This window comes from Pinus tabuliformis, chromosome 2_2 (assembly GCF_031772625.1).
Source record: "Pinus tabuliformis cultivar Carrire ecotype Pingquan chromosome 2_2, CPIR1, whole genome shotgun sequence".
Classification (NCBI taxonomy): Eukaryota; Viridiplantae; Streptophyta; class Pinopsida; order Pinales; family Pinaceae; genus Pinus; species Pinus tabuliformis.
This window is the reverse complement of record NC_142300.1, coordinates 287,721,368-287,737,432: the sequence shown is the minus strand read 5'-3', so window position 1 is coordinate 287,737,432 and position 16,065 is coordinate 287,721,368. Positions and strand designations below refer to the sequence as shown.

General features: G+C 36.9%; 1 protein-coding gene across 4 annotated transcripts in view; it reads left to right on the top strand.

Annotated features, from left to right (window-relative positions):
* The window catches only part of LOC149192456 (protein S-acyltransferase 10-like), a 214,833-nt gene extending 199,822 nt beyond the window's left edge, over positions 1-15,011 (top strand). For all 4 annotated transcript variants that reach the window (XM_089404604.1, XM_089404602.1, XM_089404605.1 and 1 more), the window contains exons 8-11: positions 14,019-14,120; positions 14,253-14,336; positions 14,487-14,552; positions 14,644-15,011. In XM_089404604.1, coding sequence (XP_089260730.1) covers positions 14,019-14,120; positions 14,253-14,336; positions 14,487-14,552; positions 14,644-14,818 — 427 coding nt within the window. In that variant the 3' untranslated portion in view covers positions 14,819-15,011. The remainder of the gene's footprint in view (positions 1-14,018; positions 14,121-14,252; positions 14,337-14,486; positions 14,553-14,643) is intronic.
* The last annotated feature ends 1,054 nt before the right edge of the window (positions 15,012-16,065 follow it).

The window sequence follows — 16,065 nt, the reverse complement described above, 5'->3', positions numbered from 1 at the left end:
AAAAATCATAAATGCAGACTTCTAAACTAGTCAGTTTATCGATATAACTTGGGACAAAAACAACTGGCTTACATTCCAAAAAATATTGAAGCCGACACAATTAAGTCTTATGAAAACAATTCATCTCTAGTATCAAGTGCGAGGTTCCACAAAAGATCAAATTGACATGCATAGATCATTTTTCAGTTCGAAATTTTTTCTCAACACCTAGACGTTCATATCGTCTTGTATCATCGGAGATGACAACTCGAAGAATTGGAAAAGATGTGAACAGATTACAAGACAAAAAAAATAGAAGAGCTATCAAGCCTTTTCAATATGCTTTGAGAACAAAACATTTCTAAGGGGAAAACAATATTGTGAACATAAATATGTATGAATAATAATAATAATAATTAAGAAGCAAGACGTGTCTTAAAGGACATGACTGTTTAAGAAAGTGCATCCCTTCTAGTATATATACGGGGCTCCATTGTACTTTCATATGATTCTTTCATAGTTTATTCAATATATTATATTTTTATCCCCAGTGGATTACTTTATATTCCAAGTCTTTTGGATAACTAACTCATGATCCAAGTTTGGCTATCACACTTTCCTTTTAAAGGGTGCCGTTGGGCACCATGGTGATGATGTCTTGGTTTGTAAGCATTCCCATGGACATGGAGCTACTCCTTAGAGTATGGATCACTTGTTAGCCCACTTGACACTTGTGGCATTTAGAGCTCATTTCGAGGATGACATCATAGTGGAGGAGGATTTTCACCCATAAGTATGGGAATTTTGGCATATTTTGTTATGTTTCCTAGATATGAGGTTGGCTTGTAAACTCTCTCTTGTGGAACACTCAAAATAAACTTTAATTAGAGGTTTTTACTTGTGATATTGTATCAATGAGGGAGAAGTCTCATATAAATAGAGATTCCCCTCATTTAAATTTTTCATCATTACACAATCTATTCTCTTCTCCCCAAAGAGAGTGCAAATTAGCCTTTTTCGCTACAATGGGCAAGATGTGATCTTTTATGGCGTAAATTTCTTGTGGAGTTGATCTTTTGCACGAAGACATTTTTCTGAGATTGAAAGAAGTGCTTCTTTGGATGATATTGCAAATTCAATGTTTTATCATTGATATTTTGCATATTAAATGTGTGCAGTAGTGTTTCTATTTGTGTTATGACTAAATGCTTAATTTATGTTGAAATCTTGCTACAATATTGCATGCAAAATTGTTCTTCTTAAGGGCTCTCTGAATGTGCATTCCCTATGTTTAATTTCTCCCCTCACAAAAAAATAGTTAGTGTTTTGAACCCTAGCCATCCCCTTGCTCCATCAAAGTATTTCCCATGAAATTTAGCCCTAGAAGACTCCATTAAACCCTTGTAGGATAAGGCACTAATCCTTGGTGTGTTGATCATTCATAATTTTTATTAAATTTCATCTTCTTTCCCCATCACTAGACATCTAAGGTTTTCCGCTAGGGTTTCTAGGGTAAATTTCTGCTAAAAGTGAATTTGGTTGGATGTTTGTGGCTTATAATTGAGGAATTACATCTAGAAATCATATAAAGGAAAAATCTAGCATAGTGCATGATTAAACCTCCTTATTTATGGCTGATGTCATCCCTCATTTGTTGTTTATGCATATATTTCACCCATAGGAATCAATTTTCTACTGTAACCCTAGTCTCTATTGGTATAATATCCCCAATTTTGTGAGCATGGGAATTTTGCCTAATTTTAGGATATTAAGTAAAGGGGCAAATATTATTTTGGAGAAAGGGCAAGTATTATTTTATTGGAGATTGGTGGAAAATTATTATTTTATTAAAATAGAGGCAAAAGTCATTTAGTGGAAAATGGCCCTCACCGATAAAATAATAATTAAAAAAGGAGTCTAGAAGCATGAGGAGAAATTATAAAAGGAGGATGGACTCATTTGCTATTCATCTTTTGACTATTACATTTCACCTTTCATCTTCTCTTGGGGTTGTTTAACACAAGAAAAGTGGTGTTTAGCACCAAGAATTCCAAGCGAAATTCCACCTCTACCTTCGGTGAACTTCGAGTGTCAACCTAGGGGAGTAAGAAGGAGTCCATCTCAGGGCTTCTCTAGGAGCTACATTGCATACTATATCTAGCTGAAGTGTGCTTTTCTTAGGGTGCAAAAGGAAATTCAAAGGGGCTGAAGAAAGCTAGCAAACAGTGGAGCTTTGGCCAGAGAATTTGCATATAATTATCCATAGGGAGGATGAGTTTTTCCTTGGGGATTTACAGGGTCAAGAGTTCTGATTTTGGAGGACCGAATGTATCTATTCCAGGGCCTACGTAGGGGTTTGCTTGTAGCTTCTGTGCACTTGCAGAGATTCAGAATTTGGGGAGCATTCAAGCTGGGATCTTCTTGGTGATAAAGGGGAGAAATATGCAAGAGTTGAGGATTTATTGGAGGTAGATTTGGGCCAAATTTAGTAGTATCTAAATTGTAGGGCGTTTTCTGGCCAAATTGAGCAATTTACACTTGTTGGGTGTCACCGGGGATCGATGGATTCAACCCAAACCCTTTCTGGGTTTTTGTGGGTTTGGTGAAAGGAGGCTAGGATTATTAATATAGATTTTTTTGAGCACTTTTGAGGGCAGAATTCCTAGTTTCATTCAACAGTCAGCAACGAAAATTGTTGGGGGAGGGCACAATTTACCCCAGGACCATTTCCACCACTTGGGTCTGTGAGATATGTTGCAGAGTCCAGTGTTATGCAAAGGGATGCAACCTGATGCATAAAGACCCAATTTTACCCTAGCATCCAGTGTTGTATAGAGGCATGCAATGATGAGCAGTGGCTTGTAGAGGAACATGGAGATGCGTGGTTGTTTGATGTAGTATGTTGGTTTGCATTGAGTGACTCACATCGCATCGAGTACACGTGGGGAGTGCTAGATACGGTGACACAGGCATGATATGAGACAGTACATGATGATACAACAATAGCACAGGGTATCCAGTGGTGTACAGGGATAGGTTACAAGGTACAATGCTAGGTCAAGGAATACAGGGATACTCGGTGGGATGTAGGGACTTATGGACGGAGACACCGAGCATACCTTTAGGTGTAGTTCACCCAGGATCGACGAGGGCGCAAATGAGCGATACTCGATGGTATCAATGGGGATTCACATGACTGTCCCTCTTATATATCACTTACAGGCGATTTGGCTATTGTCCTTTGACACTCTAGGCGCGAGCAACGAGGGATAGGGAGCTCACCTGAGATATTGGGATGACACTCAATGCACTAGGGGAGAGACTTCTCAGCGGTGGCATTGGGTTGGTGCATGAGTTGACAGCCATAGGTTGGGGGATGAGGTGATCATCTGCAGGGGTGGCATATCATTCATCAGTGAGCCTACACCTGGGGAGCTAGTCACGAGGGAGACATGTGTCACTCTTTCCACAAGGCATGTCAGGACCATGCATGAGCAGAGGATACCGTGTACGACTGAGGCAACTTTCCAGTATGTGTCCAACCTCCAGACATTGTATTGGCACATTATCGAGAGGGCGGATGGCAGACTCAGTGGTGATGGTTGGCAGGAGCAGGATGGGTCTACATACACTGAGTCAATTGCGAGTATCAGATACCCATCTATTGGTTGCCTTCAGGGGGTAGTTATTTGGCACATGTGGCTTCCAGCGGTCATCGATACTACGCAGTGGCAGGCACAGAGTAGTTTAGAATGCATTAGATTAGTTCATAATATAAGGGGCCTATATGTCGGTTGCATGCAGGGACTAGGGACAAGGAACAATCGGATTCCAACAGTTGTTAGAGCTATGTTGCAGTAGGACTAGCTAAGGGATCCAGGGATTTAGTTGGTTGATAGGCCACTCCATCTCGTGAGGAGTAGGACCATAACAGAGGGCGATCTAGCTCACTTTGGGGTTGACACATGGGGGATCATTGAGGCCTACATTGTCTGGTGAGGCAAGTTTCTTCAGTTGTAGCTCAGGATTGAGACAGCTGGGCAGGATGAGCTTGGCCTTCGTCGATATTTCGCCTCCAGGTTTCAGGGGATGAGGTTCCAGTGTGCACACAATGGGCAACCTATTCGAGTCAGTGGTGAGCAACAACATGGTGGCTCTTTTCTGAGACGAGAATGGGACTCGAGCATCACAATACTAGACAACTGAACAACCTTTAGGGATGAGCTGGTTGCTATAGGGGGAGATCACTTAGATTTTTCGTTGGTCTTCAATGAATCACTGATGGCGTGGGGGACTTCATCAGCATGGCAGGTTGGTCAGCAGGAGGATATCAGGAGGAGCACATGCGGGAGAGACTTCATCCCCACAGGGATTGGGTTGTATCTTTAGGAGTTTACTCTTGGTGTGCATGAGGTGGACTACTTGGTAGGGCAACTTCATGGAGAGTTGGACAGAGTCCTACATTATCATGATGCTCTACTTATTGATAGTATGCAAAGGGCTTCTGGAGCTTATACCTGGTTGGATGGTGAGTGGAGCAAGGGGTGCTTCACATTGATCAGGATGCCTTGGGATCCTAGTATTGAGAGATTCCTTCATGATCAGACAATGCAGAGATCAGGGTTGAATCAGTGGCACATTTGGGACCCTGGTATTACTGGTGATGATAGTGGTGATTAGCAAGCAAAGGGGGCGCTTGTTCTGGCATTGCTTGAGGACAAGCAATTTTTGGCGGGGAGGACTGTAATATCCCCAATTTTGTGAGCATGGGAATTTTGCCTAATTTTGGTGATATTAAGTAAAGGGGCAAATATTATTTTGGAGAAAGGTGGCAAGTATTATTTTATTGGAGATTGGCGGCAAATTATTATTTTATTAAAATGGAGGCAAAAGTCACTTAGTGGAAAATGGCCCCCACCAATAAAATAATAATTAAAAAAGGAGTCTAGAAGCATGGGGAGAAATTATAAAAGGAGGATGGACTCATTTGCTAATCATTTTTTGACTATTACATTTCACCTTTCATCTTCTCTTGGGGTTGTTTAACACAAGAAGAAAAGTGTTATTTAGCACCAGGAATTCCACCTCTACCTTTGGTGAAATTCGAGTGTCACCCTAGGGAAGTAAGGAGTCCATCTCAGGGCTTCCCAAGGAGCTACATTGCATACTATTTCTAGCTGGAGCGTGCTTCTCTTAGGGTGTAGAAGGAAATTCGAAGGGGCTGAGAGAAGCTAGCAGACAGTGGAGTTTTGGCCAGAGAATTTGCAGAGAATTATCCATAGGGAGGATGAGTTTTTCCTTGGGGATTTGCAGGGCCGAGAGTGCTGCATTTTGGAGGACCGAATTTATCTATTCCAGGGCCTGTGCAGGGGTTTACTGGTAGCTTCTGTACACTTGTAGAGATTCAGAATTTGGGGAGCATTCGAGCTGGGATTTGCTTGGTGATTGAGGGGAGAAATTTGCAGGAGTTAGGGAGGATTTCTTGGAGGGATATTTGGGCCAAATTTAGCAGTATCTAAACTATAGGGCGTTTTCTGGCCAAATTGAGCAATTTACACTTGTTGGGGGTCACCGGGGTTGGTGGATTCAGCCCAAACCCTTTCTGGGTTTTTGTGGGTTTGGTGAGAGGAGGCTAGGATTAATTTTATAGAATTTTCTAAGCACTTCTAAGGGAAGAATTAAAAGTTCCATTCAGCAGTCAGTAGAAAAAATTGTTGGAGGAGGGCGCAATTCACTGCAGGACCATTTCCACCGCTTGGGTTCGTGAGATATTTTTGGGTTTTGTTGGAGCTAGTGTGGAGAGACTACATTTAATTTTGTTGAAATTTTGGAGTAGATTTGAGGGCCAAAATCTTAGTTCACCTACAATAGCAGTGGCAGTAATTTTTTGGGCTAGCGCAAAACATGGTGGGGAGCTCATTTGGCATTTGGGTAACTTGATCATCACCTGGGTTTGGCTTTGCTAGCTGTAGCAAGGCAGGTTCCTCTTTCATACTCATTTATACTCCATTTTGCTCGGAAATAAATAAAATGGCTCAGAGTTTTGGTGCATTTCCTCTTGTGTTGTGATTTCCTACGTATGTGTTGAATTTTCTAGTTGTTGTAATAGTGCATATTTATGTTATTCACTTAATATTTCCGTTAGGAATATTTGAATTGGAATACCATTGTTTCCTTGTCGTTGATTACCATTAGAATTTGGAAGGCCTTTTCATTGGCTAGTATGTGTGTGTGTTATTAGACAATTGTGTTATCAATGTCAAGGGTTGGTGATCACTCTAGCTGGGTGGTTGGGGGATGTTACGCAAATCATGAGATTCTTTTTCTTTCTTAATATTGTGATTTGCCTAAGGGAACCTATCAAGTGTTGCACGTGATTGTGCCTTAGTTTATTTCTCTTTGTGGTGCACTTTTTCTTGAGTGCATACTTTGTCTTGGGTTGCACTCCTTTGGGGTGATTCCTCTTGAGCATTGTGTTGCCCTAGTGTTGGTTTGTTCTTTTCTTTATTGTAAAATTTAGGGTTGTGCTAGTGCTACTCACTTCTCTTGCTATATCTTGAATCTTCTGAATCTCAACATGGTTTTAGTGCGAGCGTGAGTCTCACTACTCAATTCAACAATTAATCTAAATATTTTTGGCTATTGGCATTTCTTAAAGCTTCTTTGCGATTGTGGAACTAGGGTTTTTGGGGCATCTCCTTTTCTAGTGTTTTTGAGTGTCTTTCCTAGGTTTTAATCGATTCCTTTTGAGCATCTCCTAGGGTTAAACCCTCCAATTTTAGTGCTCTTTGCAAAGCCACATTAGCACTTTGTACACGTTAGCACACAAAACATGCATGAGCCACATACACATGTATTACTTGGTACATGTGGGAATCTTTCTAAAGGGCACACTTTCTCTCTCCTCCCTAACATATGTGGCTTCTAGAACCTTCCCGAAGGGTTGCACCTCATGTTGACCATAGTTTTCAAAACCGGAATTAGGTTTTGAACCAACGACCTATCTAACTGGGATTCGAACCAGAACCAGATCAAACTGGATCCAATGAACTAGATATGAAAAAAATACATAAAATAATTAATTTTTAATGAAAAAATATTTTTAAGATTTCAAACCATGATTCCAAACCATTAGAGACAAAATATGCAAAGTTTTCTCATCTATATACCATGTAAGGGGGAATATATCAAAATGGCATAGAGTACAATACATATCAACAACAAAATACATAATCAATGAGGCTCTAAGTGGCCTCTAGAGTTGAAAAACAATGCTACAAGTTATTGGGCCATTGGCCTACTACAAATCACTCATCAACATGATCACTCAAACTCATCATTAATTCACCACTACTAGAAATGGGATCATCAACAAGAGCTACATAAACATCATCTAGCTCAAAGTCTTTAGATTTGGATTGCTCAACTTTATAATATGGTAAAAATTGAAAAAGTTTAACATGCCTAACCAATTATTTTGGTTTGAGTGAAAGGTTCATCTCCTCAACCTTGTAATATAATAGAAAAGCTTAGCATGCCTAACCAATTTTTTTTTTTTGAGTGAAGGGAACATTTATGTTAAGGCCATGGTAGAGGAGTTCAACAATCAGTACCAGTGTTGTGATAATCGTGATCGGGATTAAAGGGTCCGAAATAGGAAAAAATCGGGAAAAAAGCGGCAAATACATTTTTTTTTTCAATTGTTTTAATATCTAAAGCATCCACAACATAAAATAAATGCATTGACACATAAATATGAAAAAAGAACTAATATATAAGATGTGTAATATGTCTAGTGCTACATCACACATAACAATGAATCATGTCTTGAATACAGAGTCTTGAGTCTTGACTTAGCCTCAAAATATCAACAAAAAATATAATAATGTATCTCATATCATGAGTCATAATATCATATACAATGAAATGAACCAAGTAACTAATACTACCGATTTCCTCTATCCCTCTTGCAAGAAAATATAACAAATTTCCCTCTATATGAAGAAGGCCTTGGGGTTGGTAGTGAACTTTGTTGTGCTCTAGAAGCTGAAGACTAGAAGCTATAAGAGGTAGACCACATCCTCTACTAGTGACCATGGTAGGTGGTGTCACCTCCTCCTCCTCCTCTGCAACTACTACCCCCTCCATTACCTCATCCGCTAACCAATCAGGGGTCGATTCCATGATAGGCCTCTCAGCCTCAACCCTCTATGCAGTAGTGGTGTCAATCCCATCCAATGAGATGGCCTCCACACCAGGTGTCCTCTCAAGTTGTCTCACCCACAATTGGAGATTGTAGTAGACATAGACCATATCATTAAGGTGTTAGGTCTCCAACTTGTACAAGAGTCATAAATTAATAATTATAAATAATAAATTAATAATTATACAAAATTAAAAATAATAAATTATATTATGAGATTTTCTTTTGGATTAATCACATCATTAAGTTATGGTTGACGTTTTGAACCATCTAATGTGGTTCATCCTCACGACAAAGGTGAAAAAATCAATCTATCCAAAAGTTTAAATAGTAAAGATGCATCTGTTTCCAGAGTTATCCGCAGGGAATTAGCCGTTAGGAATTAGTTGTTGAATTAACCATTTTTCATTTATTTATTTGTATTAAATTAAATTAAATTAAATTAAATTAATATGTAATTAAGAACTATATGTTTATATATGGCTGTTAATAATTAAAATAAAGTTTACTATTATTCAACTATTAGTTTTTAAAATTATTTAATATTATTAAACAATTAGTTAAAAATATTATTATATTAAAATATCAGAGAATATCTTAATAGGAAGTAAAAAAGGATTGAAAAAATTAAATAAATAAAGTAAAATCAAATAAAAATAAATTAAAAAATAAAATCAAATAAAATGAAATAATAATAGTAATAAATAATTAATTAAAAAATAAAATCAAATATATCTATCTATCTATATATATATATATATATATATATATATATATATATATATATATATATATATATATATAATCACAAAGAGAGGGTGGGAATCCAGCTCTTGCTTAATTTCCAACCATTGTCCTTGTTAAGATTAATGGAATGCTTCTCAATCTTGTTGGCTTCCCTTAGCTTCCTATGATGGAAGTGATCAACCCTTGCGATGACTCGAAAATCCTCAATGCAAACATGGTGTTTGGATTTCTATGCATGTTCAACTAAAGCTAACAAACGAGAACGATTGTGCTTAATGTCTGCATCATGCTCTTGAATTTTTTGGTTAATGTCTCCAATGTGCGGCTTCCTTTCATCCAGGGGACTACTGATAAGATTGCTCATATTCTTAAAAAGAATAGAGTTTATGCTACTTTCAAACCCCTTGATACCATTAGGAATTCCCTTAGATCCGTTAAGGACCCTTTAAATCCATAAGACATGAAAGGGGTCTACTCAATCCCTTGTTCTTGTGGGATTCCCTACATTTGGGAAATTGGTCGCTCCATTAACCAAATAATTCAAGAGCATGCTGCAACTTGCAGACATTAAGCACAATCGTTCTCGTTCGTCAGCTTTAGCTGAACATGCGGAGAAATCCAAACACCATGTCTGCATTGAGGATTCCCGAGTCATCGCAAGAGTTGATCACTTCCATCATAGGAAGCTAAGAGAAGCCATCGAGATTGAGAAACATTCCATTAATCTTAACAGGGACAATGGTTGGAAATTAAGGATTCCCGCCCTCTTATTCTTATATATATATATATGATTTATTTATTACTATTATTATTTCATTTTATTTTTTAATGTATTTTATTTTACTTTATTTATTTAATTCTTCAATCCTTTTTTACTTTCCTATCAGGATATTCTCTGATATTTTAATATAATAATATTTTTAACTAATTGTTGAATAATATTAAACAATTTTAAAAACTAATGGTTGAATAATATTAAAACTTATTTTAATTATTAATAGTCATATATAAACATATAGTTCTTAATCACATATTAATTTAATTTAATATAAATAAATAATGGTTAATTCAATAACTAATTCCTAACAGCTTATGGCTAAACTCTGGAACCCGATGCATCTTTACTATTTAAACTTTTGGATAGATTGATTTTTTCACCTTTGTCTTGAGGATGAACCACATTAGATGGTTTGAAACGTTGACCATAACTTAATGATGTGATTAATTCGAAAGACAATCTCATAATCAATATGGATCACAAAAAGATCAAGCAATAAATTATATTGTTTATTATTTAATGAATTCAAAAAATTAATTGGAATTTTTTTTTATTTAACTTGTCATGTTTCTTGGAGTGTATTTTTTCAAATACACTCCAGTGGCACTCGCATTCGGAGGAGATACATGTTTGGCTGAGCACTTGAATGGTAAGCCTTTGGAGATTGGGTACTCTATAACCATAGCTTTTTCACCATGCATCTACAACAAATAAGATAAACATAAGAAAAAAACTGAAATTTGAAAGTTGAAGCAAAGTATAAAGAGACAATGAAATTTGAAACAAACTAAAGCTTACCTAGCATTTTAGTCTTCTTATCCACAATAGCTATGTCAAAGCTAAATGTGCCACTTGCCATCCTATATATCTCCATTTCTTTGGAGATTTCTGCACATTTTGCTGAAGATGGTACCATCTTTTGAACACAAGTGAAGAATTCATCCATGATCTCAACATCAAATAGGAAACCACAGGGATAAGAAAATGTGGGGTTCAAGTAGATCCTTGTAGCATGAATGGGACGATGGAGTGTATTGTTCCATCGCTCATCAATCACTTCCCATATCAGTTGTTGTTTCTCAAACCCCCCATCCCCCTTATCATCCTAATAGTTGCGAATGGATTCTTTGGCCCTATCTATGGCCTCATACTAGTAGCCCATTGCAAACTTGTCTCCATCAACTAATCGAAGAACCTTTACCAAAGGTTCAGTAATGCTACACACCTCTTGCACTCCCGCGCATAAGTTTTCCTAGTATGAAACTAGCCTGCATATGGCCTCTCCCTCTAGTTCACGGCTATATGACAAAGTACGCCACTCCTCTGAAAGAAACATTCTCTTCACATCCCACATAGAATTCAAGAGGGATTGAAGAGATATGAAGCTATTGGCAAACTGTATAATGGCAAGGCGCACCAACTCCTTGTTGTTGGTGAATTTTCTCATCAAATGAAGCACAAATGCATGATTATATATAAATTTTGTATTTTTTGATGATTCAACAATATCTTTGACAAAAGGAATTTTTCCTATGTCCTCCAATATCAATTCAATGCAGTGTGCAGCGCAAGCTGTTCAAAATAAGTTAGGATGCCTCTCCACAAGCAATCCTACCAGCAACAACATAATTTGTAGCATTGTCCGTTATGACTTGGACAACATGTTGTGGACCCACCTCCTGAATGAACACGTCCAACAAATCACATAATAACCGTGCATCTTTGATATGTGCAGATGCATCAACAAATTTCATAAACATTGCCCCCTTGGGACAATTAACCAAGATGTTAATAAAGGTTCTACCCTTTTGATCGGTCTAACCATATGACATCCCAACACATCCTGTGTGTGCCCATGAACCCTAAACTCCTCCAATCTCTTAGTGCATTTGACCTTTTCATTTTGAAGAATACACCCTCTAAAGTCATCATAGGAAGGGGCTTTGTACCTTGGGCCAACAATAGCAGTAACATCAATAAAGGGTTGGAAAAATGGATTGTTCTTGGCAATGCTGAAAGGAGCATCATTCCAAAGAAGACGTCTGCCCAATAACTTGTCAGCTTCTTCCTTCTCCCTTTTTTTAAGAGATGACGTGATAGATGGTTGTGTGCTAGATGTGGTTCTAGGAACAAAAAATGATGAGGCAATTGTGGGGTTGACTGCAGATGCTGATGCTGAAGAAGAATCAATGCCACTCTCACGGTCACCTCCCAATCCCACGACTCCACCCCCTGCCATTTGACTCTTCAAAGCTGCCTTGATCAGTTTGGTTGTCTCTTTGTCTTCCAATGATTTGAGGGCTTTGCCAATGATTTCTGGATTTGTGTTTGTGCAAGGCCCTACTTCATGTCTAGGAATTTGTGCAAGGTGGAACTTCAATCTATATACCCCCTGTCATATGTTGCTCACATAAATTTCAACTCAAATTTGATTTGTCAAACCCTCCATCAGGTTCACCAAATTCCAATGTAGGGTCTAATTTCCTTGGCATGTTTGTAACTTTGTTGAACTCTTGAGTTTTAATGTAAGATTGAAGTTTGATCCTAGGGCACAAGAAGAATTGCAAGTTAAACAATTGAAATTAAAATTTACACAGCATTTTGAATTTTTGACAGAAAAAAACCCTCAACGCAATGCAACAATAATGGAAAAAAATACACATTCAAACCCAAGCAAAAATTATGGAAAAAAACTAGGGCACAAGAATAATTTAAACAAATAAAACTAACAATCAAGATTTTGCATTTTTGACAAAAAAAACCCTCCACAAAATGCAACAAAAATGACAAAAAAACGCACTCAAATCCAAGCAAAATTCATTGAAAATATATGGGTGATAGAAACCCAAGGAAAAAACAAAAAAATAGGGCCAAATTTGATGCCCATACTTGAAAACCATGCCCTGCTGAAGAAACTTGGTCCAAACTCGATTTTTTTCTTGGGATGCTAAATTCCTTCACTTTTCTCCTCTCTTGCCCTTGTAGATGAGTTCTCTTCCTCCTTAGCTCTCACCCTTGCCCTTTGTCTACAAAATGAGTTATAAAAAACCCAAAAAAATACTTTAAAAACTCGTTGTCGTGCGACCTGATGATTTTTTGGAGCGATAAAATTGCGAATCGCTGATTTAATCGCCATCGGGAAAATATCGCGATTTTTTCAAAAAATCGCAATGTTCGCGACATTGATCAATACCACCAAGTTCCAACATCAACGAAGTTGAACAATAAATACCACCAATATCAAGGTACATAAAGGGCTTCATTCTCTTGATCAAATGCCAATCCCATACTCTCACACATGACATAATCAAATGGAAACATTGCAATCCCCAAAATCCTGAAATCCTGAAAACTATTAAGTCTGCTGGATTTTGAGTGATCTAAAATTCTAGTTTCTCCATATGAAATCCAATGAGGTCGAAACCACTCTCAATCATCTTTAGTCAATAAAAATTTAAAAGGGTGAAAAATAAAAGATAGAGGAAATGTCATTTTTACTTTAAGAATTTAGCATTACCATTGATTGACAGCATTGCTAGGGTTGATTTAGGTTTCACTCCTTTTAAGTTTTTACTGATTTATCTTCATGTTTTGCACTTCCGTTGTGCTGATTTGTTCTTCTCTTTATTCCAGAATTTGTTTTTGTGTTGGTTCCATTCGATTCTCTTGCTACTGCCTATGAATCTCAACACTAACAATGCCTAAAGGGCCGGGAACCATAGAAGGGAAGTATCATTTCATTATTTCCTTATAAGTATATTCTAGATACTCAATATCATTTAGCTACTCACAGAATAGAAATCACTATAGAGAAACAACTAACCTATCTAATAGGGTAAGGATCTCATAGCTGGAAGACACATTGACAGTGAAAGAGACAAAATACAAATGAGAAATGATCCAAAGATGCTTTCCCTGACAAGGGCCTTTCACCATTTTGTAACTGTATATACATGGACTCATTTTGTCTAAGGAAGTTGATCTGAACATGGTGCATCCACCATATTTGCTAATAAAGACTGTGAAATTCTGGTACTTATTAACAAATCCATTAATCCATGATATGGTAGATATGAGCATTAAGCAAGTTGTAATAGAAGAAATCTCATTTAAAAAAAAATGAGGTAAGAAGAAAAATGCAAATAATTCAGAGAACAATTTATTAGAAAGATATTAAAATTGCTCATTTCTCAAGTGAGCTAATTTTCTTTATTGTGAAAACTGCCCCCAGTGTAGCACGATACTTGAAAATTTTCGTAGGAATTTGTCTTCCTTTAGTGGTTGGATTTGTTATGCAAATTTATCTTGCAGGTGGTATCTTTTTGAAGAGACAGTACTGGGCATCTGGACAGCTGTCATGTACATTGAATCTTTCACTAAAAGTGATTCAAGAGGATTTCATGGTTCTATAATGTAAGTATTGATACTGTGAAAACAGGACAAAGGTACTACAAGTTGGCACCGTATTTGTAATATTTGAATGGTATGTATGTAATTTCAATCCAACAAAATTTAATTAATCCCTTAAACAATGCTCCTGGCCAGGTTGCACAATGGATTAGTGACATTGGTCCTCATTATCCTCTTGATTGGCCTAATCTTTTTGATCATTCTTCTGTGCTTCCACAGGTGAGTCCAACTTCTATCATTTTATTTTTGAAGCAATTGGATAATGTATCTGCATAGAGATAGTATGTGCTATCTGTTGCATCAAGTCTTATACTTAAAACCAAAATAAGCATATTTCATATTTAAAATTTGACATGCTTGGGATTGCAGTTATTTGGTAGCAACAAATCAGACTACCTATGAGATTATCAGAAAGAGACGTATTCCTTATCTAAGGTGCATGAATATTAAATTCTTTTTCTTGTTCTTCTTTCCGTTTCTATTCATTTCTGTTTTGGAAATGCTGAAACTCCTCTTTAATGGACAGGAATATACCTGTCAGAGTTCATCCATTCAGCAAAGGCTTGGTTAGAAATCTTTATTCATTTTGTTGCTCGTGCAATGATTATCATGTAATCCATAATTTACCTCCAGTTGAGGAATTAGAGGCCAAAGCTAGGCCTTACACACTTCGAGATATATTGACTTGTCGTTGTTGCTAGTCTGAGGCTGAGGTGATATTTCACTTGGTTCAAAACAGCCGATTTTCTTTTTCACCCAATGCACCTTGATTTGTGTTGTCTTTAGGATTTTTGGGAGTCAAACTATACCCATGTAATTATATATCTCCGAGCACAATTTATGTTAAAGAATCATCTATAGCAGCATATCCTAAATTCCTTCTACGATTTTTAATATTTTGTAAAGTCATGTTTGACTTTTTGGTACAGATTCGGAAGAAATACCAAAGGGAACATTTTTTCTAAGCTAAGGTTCCATGCTTTTTGAAGGAATTCCTAACAATTCCTTTGACTGGCTTCCTCCCCAATCCTATAGCAACTAAATAATTAAACAAACAGTAAACAGAGATAGCTATATAAGAACTGAAGAAGAAACACATAAAACTTGTATTTTTCATTCAACTTGAGCTGAATTTATATTATTACAACTTTGATCAAATTATGCCATGGTATTGGATCTAGATCATAACAGCAAGCAAATAAAGGAAGATATCTCCCAAACTTAATCCTTCTAGAAGATGCCTATCTATGTAGACAAGAAACCAATCTAAGAAAAAACGAACACTGGACTCATAATTTTGACACACCCTCTTGAGGATAGTGTGAGGCACATATAAACCAAGTGTAATTCTGAATTCTTCAAATTTAGGTTTAGACAATGCTTTTATATGTCAGTGATATTGTCTTTAGTAGAAGAACGCTCTATATAGATTTCTTTCTTGTTGATGAGATCTCTAATGAAATGATATCTTGTTTCAATATGCTTTGACTTGTCATGGATCATAGGATTATTACCCAATTTCACACAAGATGGATTATCACAATAAATAAGAGTAGGACTCTTGTCAAGTACTCCAAGTTCAGGAAGCAATTTCTTAAGCCATATTACTTCACAGCTTCCATTAGTAACAACAATATATTCATCCTCTATTGATAATAAAGCAACACAAGCTTGTTTCTAACTACTCCAAGAAACCATACCAGAACCTAGGGAGAAACAATAGCTTTTAGTAAATCTTTTGGAATTCATATCACCTATCCAATGAATCATGTAAAAGCAATCATCCAAAGAAGCAATAACAAGAAAAACAAGAGTCCCAAATCTTCTCATCCAACTTCTGCTTCTAATTGCAACAAAGGACCAAAATCAAAGAGTAAGAAGTTGATAGCCACTGCAATTATTGTGGGAAACATAGTCATTTAGAGTCTAAGTATTTTAAAAATATGGA